Source organism: Oxyura jamaicensis, chromosome 3, assembly GCF_011077185.1.
Source record: "Oxyura jamaicensis isolate SHBP4307 breed ruddy duck chromosome 3, BPBGC_Ojam_1.0, whole genome shotgun sequence".
Classification (NCBI taxonomy): Eukaryota; Metazoa; Chordata; class Aves; order Anseriformes; family Anatidae; genus Oxyura; species Oxyura jamaicensis.
This window is the reverse complement of record NC_048895.1, coordinates 73,260,675-73,275,854: the sequence shown is the minus strand read 5'-3', so window position 1 is coordinate 73,275,854 and position 15,180 is coordinate 73,260,675. Positions and strand designations below refer to the sequence as shown.

General features: G+C 36.1%; 1 protein-coding gene across 3 annotated transcripts in view; it reads right to left on the bottom strand.

Annotated features, from left to right (window-relative positions):
• HACE1 (HECT domain and ankyrin repeat containing E3 ubiquitin protein ligase 1) overlaps positions 1–15,180 on the bottom strand; it is a 50,781-nt gene that overhangs the window by 20,509 nt on the left and 15,092 nt on the right. For 2 of the 3 annotated variants that reach the window (XM_035321838.1, XM_035321841.1), the window contains 4 exons: positions 14,229–14,330; positions 11,268–11,374; positions 7,265–7,511; positions 2,229–2,566 (listed from right to left, as the gene is read on the bottom strand). In XM_035321838.1, coding sequence (XP_035177729.1) covers positions 2,229–2,566; positions 7,265–7,511; positions 11,268–11,374; positions 14,229–14,330 — 794 coding nt within the window. The remainder of the gene's footprint in view (positions 1–2,228; positions 2,567–7,264; positions 7,512–11,267; positions 11,375–14,228; positions 14,331–15,180) is intronic. The other variant, XM_035321839.1, reaches the window with a different exon arrangement.

Here is a 15,180-nt window from a genome sequence, read left to right as displayed (position 1 = left end):
AAAACCTCTGAAAAATTATTAGAGCTCCACAAGTTATAAAAAAATGACTACACCAAAAAGTCTGAAAATAACTCTGTTCCACACATCAATTAAGATAAAATGAGCAGCTCTTTTGTATTAAAAAAAAGAGCTCTTTTCCTTTTCTTCCTTATTTTGTTATGAAAAACCAAAACTCAGCACATCTCTCCCCTAACTCCAAAGAAACAAGTAAAGAAAATCTTCCAGGCAGAGACAGAGTACGAACATTTTAAAGACACCACTTCTGGTCTGAGAGACGGCCTGAAAGTATTGAACAACTAAGAGAGTGGTCTTCCCTGAAAGGACATGGACTCTCTCTAACAGCTTGTATGGCTATTTATGGTTGAGATGCAATTTACAAAGAGGAAAAACTTTGCATGCATTCTCAGGGTTTGATGCTGAAAACATTGCTTTTCAGTATAGTGACGAAGAATGCCTAGATTCAATAGCACCAGCAAAGCAATCATAACAAGAAAATAACCTTAATGTTTCTAATGCTTTCAAAGCTCAAGTGCTAACCCTCTGTTTACACTCCGTAACTCATCAGCCAGCTAATTTTCCATTTAAGCATGAAATGTCTTCTTTATTGTATGAATATTAAGAACAATGGAAAACTATGGGCTCTGTTTATTCTCCTCCATTAAAACAAGACACTTGAACCTAACAATAGAGCCATTTTCTATCTGAAAATGTCATTTGTTGGAATTTCTAAAGTTATTTGAAGATGACAGCAGGAATGACTTGCAGTGTTGTGCCATTTAGTTCTATTACTATGAAAACTTCAGTAGAGCAGAATAATTCTCACACTTCTACACTTCTCTACAAAGTTCTGAAAAGCCCTAAAGAAACCCAGAATTTTGGTGTGCTCTACCTTACTTTCCTGCATCCCAAGGAGTCCTCCCTGTTACCAGTCACTGAAACAGTTCTCACTCTCCTGGCTTTTATGATAAAAACTCTCAATTAAGCCTACATAGCATTCATGTGTTTTTTTTTTTCCTTTATCTGAGCATAAAGCACACAGAGGGACAGAACCAGTGGGCAAGACCCATTAGCAAGTCAGCAGGGTACAGGAAGACAGCCTCAAATTTAATCTTTGTATAAACAGATAAATCAAGGGGGAAAATTCACTTCTATAAACATTTCTGCTTTTCATTTGGCTGTCATATATAAGCCTTTATTGGCATTCTATCTTAGTAAGGTTTGATAGAGATATCAACAAAAACAGCTTACAAGCAGTTTTTTTATTTAAGGTGGAGTAAAATTAGAAGTCAAAGTACTGCGCTGTTCGTTGAACGTGCACATTCCCAGAGCATCTTCCAGAATGCCCATGGGAGAGCATGCACCAGACAGGCAGTACTGGCTGTTTTGAAAATTTTTATTTCACTACATGTGGCAGAGAAAAAAAATCCTTTCAGTGGCAGGCAATAACCAGGAGTTGTCATGTAGCAGGAACCTCACTTCAAGATTCCTCAGGTAGCTGATCACACCTCCACACTTTCCTAATCCTCCACTCAAGAGGGTCAAAGGATGTTTTCATTCACTTGACAAATATAATCCCTAACTAACCTGGACAGACTAAGACCTCAGCTACAGTAGACACTACTTTTTTTTTTCCTTTTAAACCAGACGCTGATGGCATCAAACGTACATAAGCTGTAATATTTGCGCCACACAAAATAACGTCTGCCAAGTGGAATTCCAAGCCAGTGTTACTTTGAGATGAAGGGCTTATTATTATAAACTTCTTGGCAATATATCCAAATGAGTCCTGACTCAGCTGTCATTTTCATATACAATGATAATCTGCATTTTTTCTGAGCTCAATGATGGCTGTTGTCGGATAATCCCATTAAACTTAAGGATATTTTCATGTTAAGAACCAATAGCAGAAACAGCTCAATTTCAAGTGACCACTATTACATTTCCTGCACGTATCCCACATGATTCAAAAGAGCTATTAGACATTTAATGTATATCCTGCTCCAACGCAGTTACTTCCACAGGTAGCAGCACTATGCAAAATTTGCTGTGCTGTTTGGTGCCATTAAAGCAGAAGAAAAAAAATAAATAGTAATAGTGCTAGCAAATGCATTAGGAAGTACATCTTTGAGTGCCATTAATATCATCTGGTCAGCACGAACGTTCTTCCAAGAAAGTATATCTGATTCTAAAATTGTAACTGTTTAGTTAACAAACAGGATCTTCCTTACCCCTGGGGCATCTGACAGGAGCAGCACATATAAAATGCTTGAATGACAGCACTTAGCCTGTTTGCTGTCATGGAGATAACATCCTGGCAATCAGCACAAGCTTCCTGCTTCCCGGCAACTTCATATGTTTTCGAGTCCCCTGTGTCAGTGGATAGCTCTTTTGTGCTCTCAGTTCCTGAAGTGGCAAAGGAAGGAGTAGGAGTAGCATCCTGGTGATCTGGTCCTTTCTGCTTCAGCAAAATAGAAGTAATGTTGGCAGAGTCCCTTTTGTTTTTCATCAGCTCTGTGGCTATAAGAACTAGCCATTCATCCAAAGAGTGCCAGAGCAGTTCCAGCGGCTGCAATAAATACGTGCAAAAAAAAAAAAAAAAAAAAAGACAAAAAGAGCATGTTCACATTAGTTAAGACAATTAAGACATCATTAATTTTAAGGCAAATAAATATCAGGCACATTTAAAATCTTTAAATGATACTTCGGAAGTCAAGTTAGAGATAAGACTCAAATATTCATTAAAAAATCATTACTTGTAGCCACAGAGCACAAAGAGAAAATTTCATATACACTGAAAACAAGGTAGAGATGAGGTAAAGGTAAAATAATTTAGGAAGGGTGAAACATGGAACTGCTTAACACGGTTTGGCCCCGCTGTTGTTACACAGCACACTACTGACAGACAGTTGCATTCAGGGAGAGATAGTAATACACACCTTTAGTTTTAGAGTAAGAGTTTATCAGGTGTTTTTTTTTGTTTGTTTTTAAGGTTCTGGTCAAAAAAGTTCACCCCACAAGGCACAAGGTAGATGGAGCAAACCCTAGACAAAGCCCCTGAGATTCAGACTCATGCACACATCTACTAAGTTGTGCTTTATGCATAGCATTAGATCATACAGCTCTTTCTGATAGCATCCCAGATGTCTCAGGTTTGGGGATGACTAATACATAGCTTTATGAAATAGAAAGAAGTATTAGTAGAATCTCAGAGCCATTTTTAAAGTTATGCCTTTCATTTGAACAAAGTCACTCCTTACCCACTACCACCATCTTATAACCAATATAATCAAAACCTAGCACAACTGCATTGTTACACATTTGCTATCAGGTGCAGAGCTACTACAGACAAGAGGAAGGACTGCAAGACCTGTGGCTTTCTTATAAGCATTTCAGAAACCATGAGGACTGACTGTGCTGCTCCTTAACAATGCTTAAGGGGACATTTCACAAGTGCACATTTTGAGTACAGGAAGACCAGTGACTGAAGTCTTCAATAGCATTTCAAAAGCAAAAGTGATCATTAACACATCCCCTTTTTCATATATTACTGCTGCATCAACATTTTTCACCAATGAAAGAATTTAAGGACTTATCAGGTATTGAAAAACATCTTCTCAACTTGTAAACCTGCCTTTAAAAGTAAGAGCTATTTGCAGCATAGAGAAACATAAGTATTTGGAGCATTATCAGTATACCCAATAACGAACCAGATGTTTTCAGTACACAATAAATGACTTCCCATAAAAGCTGTGTTGAAATTTACTGTTAAAAAATTCTAATGCTTCCATTTTCTCCAGTAAGAAATTTGAGGAAAGAAAGTCAGCCTGATCTCCAAGACTAGTAGGTTTTGCTCTAAATACCGTAACAGACTAACTTCTCCTTGTACTCCTAGTGACCTCCTGTTAATCTAGGTGATGATTTGAATACCTCCAGCATAGGTACCATTTTCTACATAAACACCTGCCATACAAGATCAAGTTGGCTTCTGTCTTAGACCTATCTGGCAGACCTTCACTGCAAGACATAACACAGAAGAATTTCCTTTATTTTCCAAGGGAAAATAAGATTCACTGAATATATGAAAGAATGAAAATACAGCTGTTCTTAATGAATGACAACCAGGTAGAGAAACTAGGTAGTTTTCTACTAGAGTATTCCACTTCTCCAGAATGTATTTTCTTCTTCCAACCCTGTCACTGTTTTTCTGCTGATATCCCAGCCTTTATTGCTAATTTTCCTACAGACTTAGTATGCCTTTCAAAACTTGCAACTCTTTTTTTTTCAAAATTAGTTTTTCACTGATTCTGATCACAAACTCATTCAGTGGTTTAGTCAAGCATAGCAACTTCAACGTTTCCTTTTTTTTTTCTAGTCTAACTTCAAGACATAAAGCATTCCTGTCTAAGTATTTCCCATGACCTTCATATCCCTGACTGTCACCATTTTATTTTAGTATCTATGATCAAAACTTATCAAGTGTAATATAGATATATTCAAATCATTAGCAACATATTTTTTTTCAAAACTACGAATCAGCATTTTCAGTTGATTCCTACCATGAAGTGCATATTAAACACAAACCTCTAGTCGATTTTCAACTTTCATATCTCATTCTTCAGAAAATTTTACCTGGAATTACACACCTGAATCTGTCTAATCAAGCACCAAGCTTTTGTAGCTGCATACCTCAAATTCAAGGATTTAGCTATGCAATGCCTTCCTTCCTTGTTACCCATCTAAAAAGCAAGCAAGACACTAGAAGTCAAGTCCATAATCCATCTGCTACATTGGAGCAACATCTCTGGCCAGGTGACAGTTAGATTTCTAAGATACAAGAAGCAGGAGATCACTAATCCATGAAGTGACTGTGCAGCAGAGTGACAGCAGAAAATTCAGTTCTAGAAATGAATGCTATCTGAAATGAGGGAAAAGTGATATAGGCTTTACAATTTTGTTCAACTAGAGAGATTTTCCAGTAATTTTCCCTAATATACCATACTGAACATAAATTAGAAGAGTGGTACATTAAAAAGTAACAAATGCAAACCCTGTCAAAATTACTATTCATAAAGTTTCCCTCTGGTAGAACTTCACCTGAGTTAGCAGTAGCTTGTTTCAAGATTGGGCATCTAACTTCAAGTACTATTTTGTTTCTTGCAAGATCAGTACAGTACTGTGTCTTCAGGATTTCCACTTTAAAGCATTTGGATAGGCCTGAATTAAGCAGGCCCATAGTGAATTACATGTGGGGAACTTCAGTAAAGCAAAGAGGCCCTATGATTTTCTTGTTCTTGTCAAGTAATAACATTCCTCCATAGCCTCGATCAAGATATATTCACTTTTTCAATCCATCCTACTCTAGATTATAGTGACAACTCTCCCCAAAAAGAAATCACATAAAATTAGTACGACAGGTGGCAAACTTACTAGGGATTTCTGACATGCTGCAAAGTATGTTCAAACAGTATCCTAATACAAAAGACATAGCATTAAAAAAGAGTGAGAAAAAGTTTTCTTCATTTCTTATACCAGATAAAATACATTTTTGCTTTTTAAAAGGAGTTCTGAAGGACATCTTTAAAAGTCATCAGGTACAGATCTGTTTGGACCTAAACTAAGTATGTTCAGAAGAAAAAAAAAGAAAAAAAAGCCAGTAAGGCCTGACTAATGTTCCTCTGCATATCTGACACAGGTACCAGAACAGAGAACCCCTGGCACTGCTACCTTAACAACCCCTTCAAATAAAGTTTCTCTATCTCAATCACTCTTGAAATGAGGCAGTATTGAGCAACAGATCAGCATCCTATCCAATAAAGCAAAGCAAAACCTGCAGGTCTTTACTTGTTCAAATAAACAGCATTTAAAGAAAGAGGGTGGTGACCTGTCTAACTTTCTTGTGCTCTGGAAAGTACTGATGGAAAAGCTTACATGAGACATGAACCAGCAGTCTGAAAGACTTGTTTTCTCACCATAAAAACTATCAAAATTGAGATTGTCTACGTCATACATCCCTCAAATGAATCCTAAAATTAACAGTAAATTCCAATTTAAAATTGCTTCCCTTTACAATTTTCAACATAGATCTTAAGTTTAATTTTTTAAGTTCTGCACCGACTTTTGTTTAAATAGATTTAACTTCTGGTTCGGGTCAGCAACCTCTATGGCTTCTTTAGCAGATTATGCTTAGCAGTTAGACAGCCTAGATTCAAGCAAAAACAACCACACGCACACAGAAAAGTATCTCTGTTTCACTGACCTGCATGTCACACATGCAAATACTAGAACCAATGAAGGCATACAACTTCCAGGTCTTCAAGTACCATTGTAATATTTACCAACACAATAATCCAGAGATACAGTGTGGAGTTCTCCTTTCTCCCAAAAGGAAAAAGGAATCACCAGTACCACATTTTCATCCTTCTTTCCAAGGGAAGAAGTTTAAACAAAAATTGAGCTACTTAACTAAACACAGCTGGAATTAGAGCATCATCTTTCATGAACCTATCCATACAGCTCTGATTTAAAAATCATTAGAAATAATCTGATAAACACAACAGACCACCAAATAACTGCATTAATTTCAAAATACCCTTTTCAGAACACCCTGAAAGAAATGCAAAGGTTAAGGAAAATTGTTATTGTGTAAGCTAAGAACCACAGAATCATTTAAGTTGGAAGAGAACTCCAAGATCACCTAGTCCAACCTATATGAACTATATAAGAACTGGCATCTAAATTTATAAACAACCTTCAGAAATTAAATGTCTAAATGACTAAAGCCTAAAGCACATGTTTGAAAGCAGCTACAAAACAAGAATCTTGCGAGGGTAATAGTAAGCTAGCACATTTTAAAGCATATAGTAATAAAATCAAGAGTAACTTGAAAAAAATCACAATCAGTGAGAAAAACAGATTAAGAATTATTTCAATCTATTTTGTGAAGCTGGATAAAACTGAATGATAAGAACTACCAATAAATAGCATTTTGAAGTTACAATAATATGTTATATTGCTTAATATTATCACATTCTAAGATTACTACATTCTTAAATAAAATACTACAACTTTTAAAAATCTTACGAAAAGCAGCTGAGCAACTAAACCTTTACCATATAATAAACATGAAAATTAAACAAGAAATAAAAAGAAATCGTAAGATGAAATGTGCATCAACGGTTACATGAATCCAATGGAAAATATAACTAAAGAGAAGGAAAGAGGCAGGCTTAACTTAAGAAGGGGTAGGGACATCAACCAAACTTACTTCCTGTTCATGAGATGTCTGATTAATGAATGCATGCTTTGTGAAATTCATCTCTTTAACGTCTATCTTCCTAACAACATCATATACTTTTCTGACCTTGAACACCTGACTTCTCGGAGTTTTATTTCCATTGTAGCCCATGTCATTTCCATTACTGGGAGAGGATGGGCCAATGCGAAAGACATGGCAAAATATCCTCACGATCCTTAAGAGACTCTTCATTTGAGCTTCATAATTACTTGACAAGCTGGGGGAAAAAATGGAATATTTAAGTTTCTGTTCCTAGATGAAACAACCTAGTATATTAAGGAGTAAGCAATCTAATGTTAGGGTCTAATACACATGTTGGAAAAAAAAAAAAAAAAAAAAAAAAAACTATTATTTAAACCCCATTAAATTTGAACTTTTACAACCTAAACCAGCCCCCAAAACCAAATACAAGCACTATAATTGTATGAACATCTACTCAAAATTTTAACTCAAAGTTAAATAAGACCACCGAATTCCAGATCTTGCAAAATATTTTACTTGTTTTTATGCATATGTACACTGCTTATGAGCCACTGTTAAGAAATTCAGCTTACTACAGTAAGGATCTCAATACATGAAACAAATAGGGATATCCAGTTGAAAACATTTTTCAATTCAGAAAAGACTGCATGCAATGATAAATTGTACTGATTACTCAGATACGCTGCCACAGCCCATCCTGATCTAACTACTATCCTAAACACCCATTAACTACCTTAATCAGATAAGGGGTCAGGATGATAAAGATGTTGCTGCTTTACTCAAAGAAAAACAAATGACCTAGAAGACGTTATTTAAGAGTATCTTATATTTCTAATTTTAAAAATAGATTAGAAGTTTTATGCCTTATTAGCTGAACTGGCCAACAATGAAATCTGTGAGAATTCCTTTACCACACATACAGTGTAAAATCTGAGATATTCATGAGTTCATGCACAGGCAAAACATTCTCAAATTCATCTTAGTTTTCTTTAAATCCCACGAGGTAAGAATTCTTCAATCCTGAACACATAATAAAACCTGCAAAAAATTAAAACTTCTACTCAACTCTACGCAGTTCTGAGAGCAGCTCTGAGGCAAAGGACTTGGGGTGTTGGTTGATGAAAAACTTGACATGAGCCAGAAAGGTCCACTTGCAGCCCAGAATGCATGCTATGTCCTGGGCTGTATCAAAAGCTTTGGGCAACCTGCTCTGGTGGGAAGTGTCCCTGCCCATGCCAGGGGGGTTGGAACTAGATGATCTTTAAGGTCCTTTCCAACCCAAACCATTCTGTGATTCTGTTATACACATGATATTCATAAAGGGGTATATATTCAATTCTCTATTTAAAGTACTCATGATTTATATGCAAATTTTCTAACTACAAGATCACTACAAACCAGAAGACAGACAACTTAGAGGATGCTGTACAACTCTGATGCAATTACTAATGTGGTAATTAACAAATGTGAAATACAGCTGGTTTCAATCTACCTAAAGACAATCAACTAATTGTACTTCTGAATAAAGCTCTTTCCTCAGTCCTCAGGCACATTTGCAGAAGCTACTAAGATCTAAAAAAAAAAAAAAAAAAAAAAAAAAAAAAAAAAAACACCTAATGTAGTGTCCTTAAGTTTAGATGGCATTACAGATTTTTAACATTAGATTAGTTATGCATAGTGTTGCTGAACAGTCCCTAGGACAACTGTAACACCACAGTACCTTTATCATGACTTCACTCTCCCTATGGCATGGGAAAAAAAAAAAGACGTTTACAGCACCAAATTCCACATTTTAAATGACTGCCAGAGAGATATTAAAATAAATGGGTATATATATATACCCACATATATATGTGTGCGGGTATATACATACCCACACAGCTGCTAATATACAAACACAGCTAATATACAAAAGAATTTGGATATTCATTACTAAATTAATAGGAAAGAATAGGAAAGTTTAATTTTTAATTAGGTAATGTAAGTTTTCTGATGAGCGGGCCTTAATTATATTATCAGAAGCTCTGCTCACAGCTTCAAACAAGTTTGGAAAATCTTTCCTTACAGTCCAAAAGAATCTATGAATACAGGAAGTTAAGAAACTAAGTATTGGGAAAAAAAAATAATAAACATTTGAATTCAGGTTTATCATCAGCAAATGTTGAAAATTTCCCTGTTCTCTGGGAAGAGGACTCATAAATAGAAAAAAAAAGTGCTTTTAATAGTTTACTGAAGTGTTTACTAACCTATTAGCAACCATTTCACTAAGCCCTTCACCAGCAAGACGAAATCATGTCACATTACAATTATTTCTTGTTAACACCCAGAAAACTAACACTCTGCTGATACTAGCTCAGCCATACAACAGTAACACTGTCAGAGGTTTAAATGTAGGGAGTGCATTTCACATACTATGTGCTGGACAGGAAAGAGAGGAAAGAGGCCCAGGCCTCCAGCTGTGTATATGCATCAAGTACTACCTTCAGCCTCATTCTGATGATGATCTCTGAGGTCCTTTCCAACCTGAGCCATTCTATGATTTTATGTTAACGCAAGAACAACTGAGAAGTACTTAGCTGGAGCAGAGATTGAAGCCTCTGACACACAACAGAATTAGAACAACCAGAGGTGTAGTTTTCAAAACCACATCTTGTAACAGAAGAAGAAAAGGATTCCATATCCCTTGTGACAATGAACCAAACAGAAGTGGACCAGTAAAAGCCCTCAACACACCCTAAGTAGAGGCATCTCCAAACCAATGCCCATCCAATGCAATGCAAAGCTTCTAATTTGTCTTCTGTCTGAGCTAGACAACCCACACTCAGCAAGTACAGGTGTATGTACCAGGTCACATTCAGACACAGAACAGGCTGTTCCTACAGTCTGATTCTACAGCCATACTGAGAGAACATTGCTCAATATAAAGGAGCAATAACAGTAATAAATTAAACACAAAATAATTGGTTTATTTATCTTTGAAGATACTAAAATAGAAACAAACATTGCCTCATATGACCTAATCGAGCTGTTATGACTTCTGCTAACACCCACATACAAAGCAAGTCTGAAACCCCTTCCTGCAGAATGGTTTTGCACTTTATCATAGTTTACGTATTGGAGATCTATTGGCTCTAATGAAATTTGGAGACAAAAGGAATGTGCTACAGTAGGTTAAGCTGGTTACACCCTGAGGCCCAACAACAGCTAAAGTTCTTTAAAAGTTATCTTTGCAGCAACAAAATGGGATTCACGTTTTCATGCTCTTGAGCTCTTTCAGAAAATAATTCCTTGGCTTCTAGTAAAGCATAGAGGTTAGAGTCAATTCTGCTGGCTACTGAAAACGGAAAAATGTGACTGGATTTCCAGCACATTATAGATGATATGTTTTGCACAAACTCCCTCAAGCAGATACCCTAAGAATTAGGAATGTATACTAGGAAAATATTCTTTCCTATTTTATGTGCTTTTCCAAGTAACTGGTGATTGCACTGCTGAGACAGCACAGTTAGACACAATTTTTGGTCTAGTGCAATACAGATGCTCCTACACATATATCAGTAACCACAGAAGACAATTAGAAACAGCAAACATGATATAAATATCTAGAAAAAAAATCTTCTCAGGCATTAGGAAAGCGTGGAGAATATAAAGATGTGGAAGAAAAAAGGAGGGGAGCTGGGAAGTAATGATTGACAGATGGCTAAAAAGCTTCCCTTCCTAGAGCTGACATACCCATGTCAAACTAATCAAAAACACTTCTCTGCAACTCAATCTTCTAGGTGCTAGCAGCTATATAAGGAGGACACCAATTTTCTCTCCTGAAATCCTTGTGAAGGCAGTGATCTAATCGGATCCTGTCATACAGAATCAGATTTGAGATCCATCTATTCCAGCATGTGCTCAACATCAGATGGTTTCGATTATTAAAACTATTAAGTGGCACTAACTACCTGGAAGCTTATCAATCAATTTATGATCCTCTCATACTTACCTAAGCAATTTATGACCATTTGTTGTAGCAACTTCAGCAAGACTTGTCAGGATTTTAAGATACTGGCTCTCACTCTGCTGAGACAGATGTTCCAGAACTTGCCGCAACTGGGTCGTTAAAAAAAAGCACAGAGTCATGGAGTGTCAGACCAAAATTTAATTTAGTTTATTACCATGCAAGCTAGCTGTAATTTTCTAGAAGTGATAACGTATGTACCTCTGCACTTCCCAATGTCTAATCTAACTGCAGTTAACGTTTCATTACAACTTACTAAGTTTACTGAAAATGTATACATTCTAGTGTCTATTTATGCTCTACAGGATATGTAATATTATGACCGCTATAAATGCAGATTGCTTAACCATTTATTATTAATTCTTAAGAACAACTTATTTTCATCTGAAAAACAAAGAGGATACAATTGCAACTTCTGAAAGCTAATTTATATTTTACCTCTCTCTTCAGTTCATTCCTCTTCTAGTTTATGAAAGTGTAAATGAACGCTGGATCCTAGAGTTTGCTCTTCACTACTATACTTTTGCTCAAGACACCAAATAGCCTCCTTTGGGGAAGAAGTCATAACCTGCAAATCAATACTTGTTTACCCTCTCTTCACAAAATTGCCCTTTTTTCTTGCTAGTACCATCATCACCTGTCTCACAAAGCCCAGGTGTTGCAAATACTGTCCTGTCTTCAATTCCTTTGTAATATGCTTTTCTCTCTCCTGGCTATTTTTTGGCAGAGGAATTAACTCTTCAGTGACACTGTTCATCATGCTTTCCTACTGTCTCCTCATCTGCTTCCCTTTTGTCACTCTCACTTTCAGAAAGTTCAGTAACCCTTCTCACAGAACTGTAGAAGGGTAAAATGAAAAGGAACCTCACACCCTGCCCCAAGACAGGAGCTACTAATTACATCTGTGATCCAAAATAGTTTGTCCGATTTGCCTGGTTGGTTTCTAAACCCCTTTAAGTCTAGAGTCCCTACAGCTTCAGCACGTTTTCTTGTACAATTTGTCTATTGTTAACTATGTGAAAGTTTTTCTCAGGGCTAAGTTGCATCGCTAGCTACAAATGTCTAAGGCAAAACATTTGTACTGTTTTCTGTAAAAAAAATTATTGAGCAGCCTTTGACATATTTTGGTCACCAAGCTCCTTCCTATCCCAAACTTAAGCTATGTAACTGTAATTCTTCTGATCTTTTCATAGCATGCACTCCTTGCATGATAATAAATGCAAAGAATGCATGCTATGAAGAGAGATTTTCATTAAACTCTTCAGATTTTGTCCAGCTGGTCTTCATCTTTCTCTGAACATCATCTCCAAAAGTGGATACAATTTTTCCACTAAGATAGCCAATGAGAACTACTGCAGAAGGATTGGTTTGAGTGTCTTACAGGCACTTGTAACCTGCAATGAACTTCAGATCGTTTTCTACAGAGCTGATCAACAGGCAGCAGCTTCCTGTATTTCTGCTTGGACTCTGATTGTTCCTATCTAAGCACAGTAGCACTATACTTGTCCCTAGTGAAATCTGTTCTTTCTCCCTGCAGCCTGTCAATAATTTTTCCAGTTTGCCAACATTTAAAATGACAGTTCTGACTTCTAACATACATCCAGTCTCTTTATGTCACCACTTTCAGATAGCATAAACTAGTTATTGTCCAAGTCTCTAGACAGAACAGCTCAGACTTGGCCACAGAAAACCATACTTAAAATATGCTTGCATTTTTTACAATAAGATACAGCTCTTCCATGAGCTACCAAATATATTTTGCATGCACTTTCTTTCAGAACTGACTTTTGCACACATTGACACCATTATTCAGACAAAACATCCACTTTCCTTGCTTATTGTCTTCACTTCTGTGATATATGAGTGTGCTTTGTCATTTACCTTTCTGCAGACGTTTTTATACCACAACTGTAATCCTTTAACCTCCTCCTCTATTTGAAATCATCTACACCATCTACCCACGCTTCTAATATATGCTTTGAGAATTTCATCTCTGAATCATTTTACTCAATCCTGTCTAAGAAGTTTAAACACAGTTTCTATATGGACTTATAGGTCCTCAATCTTGTATTGGAAGTAATGGGATTACTGAGAACAATAAAAACTTCAAAAATCTAGCAAGCCAAGTTCAGTGAAGTGGCAGCCAATACCTTACTAAACATTTCTATTTTTTTTAAAGCTTACAGTCTGTAAGATTGTTTGCAGCTATTTCCAAGCAAGCAGTATATTAAAAAAGCTAGCTAGATTAGAAGTGAAAAAGTCATCTCATGTTTCCTTCCCTCTATATAATCAAGACAAAGTTTGCTAGCTTTTTCCTTGCTTTAGATTGCACTACCCCACAGCAATAATAAAAGAAACAAGGTATAGAAAAAACACTTTTCAGTGTTTTTTCAGGAACAGCTTAGAAATAATTTCATCTATAGCAATATCAACCAAATGAAATTGTGGCTGCAGTCTTTTTACACTCTAATTGTATGTGGCAACTTCATATGTGTGAGCGCTCACATTCTTAATGTTCAGTTAATCCTAGACTATTCAAGGCTTGAGACATATCCTGGAACAGGTATGTGCAGGTAACTACTAAAGGAAGTAAAATAGGCTTCATCACACTAAGAAGTTGCATATATGGAATGCTCTTACCAGCACCACTCTAACAAAGCTTGCAACAACTCTGCTTTATTTCTCACACTTTCTAGACTACTTTTCCAAATACACAAAGTTAGGAGACTAAATTAAAATGGATTCTACATTTAAACCCAAAGTCTTTTGTCTAAAACTATGTGAAGACAATAAATTCTCCATAGGGTGGGAGAACACATAGCAGTCAATTACTGTATCAATGGTCAATTGCTGATAGTTTTTTCTAATCAGGATACTCCTATTAAGCAATATCATCTCCACAACGCAGGCAGTTTGGTAGCTATACAACACCTAATACTGTATTACCATGTTTTCCCGTAGATCTTCATTCTGCGTCATTTGAATTATTGTCTGGAAAAGTCGAGGATGGTACTGGATTAAGACTTCACAGGTCTCTCCATACCCACCCTAAAAAGCAATTGTTCAAAAAACATATTTAATTAAATAGAAATATTAAAATTGGGGGTTATACTATTATAGGCATTAAAACCTACTGAGGATTACAAACATTTAAAGAAAACCTGAAGGCAGAAATCCAGTCCTAAAATAAACTGAAAGTCAATAATGCATCAACATTAGACATCACTAAGAGTCTAGGAGAAGACAGAATCCAGTTCTGTCAGTACATCTACTCAAACATACCTACACCATTTCTTATGGTTTTGGAACACTTTCCTACCTGAAAAACCAAAGTTAGCTTGAACGGTACTTCCCGAGCAACTTACCAGAGTATTTCAACACAATACAACATTGACCTTCTTTTCCTACTACTCACAGATGACACCAGCCCACCTAATTACAACCAGAAACCAACCCTTCAAAATAAATCTTTCCCCAAAGGTTTCATGAGACACAAATCTGATTTGCTAAAGTAAAAAAAGGATAAATACATGAAAAGGTTATTTAACTTCAAAATTAATACATAAGTTTGATTCCACATGTGCCCTAAATCAACAGCTCAAATTAACTTAAACTAAAACCTTTTGAGAAAAACGTTATTTGGAAAGAACAGAGCTTGAATTTGTGGTTTCTTTGTATCAAATTTTACTTAATAGAGCTGCATTTTTAAGCCGGCACATAGCAGCTGAATACACATCAAATTTTACAGTGGAAAGATGCAATTTATTAAATGCTGTAACTCCAGAGGATCTTTCTCTTCGCATGACAGTCTATAACTCTCTTCAGTGATAACAGATTCATAAAATTGCTGCTGTTGCCAAGAACTTAAATATTAAAATTGAAACCATCCATAATCCTC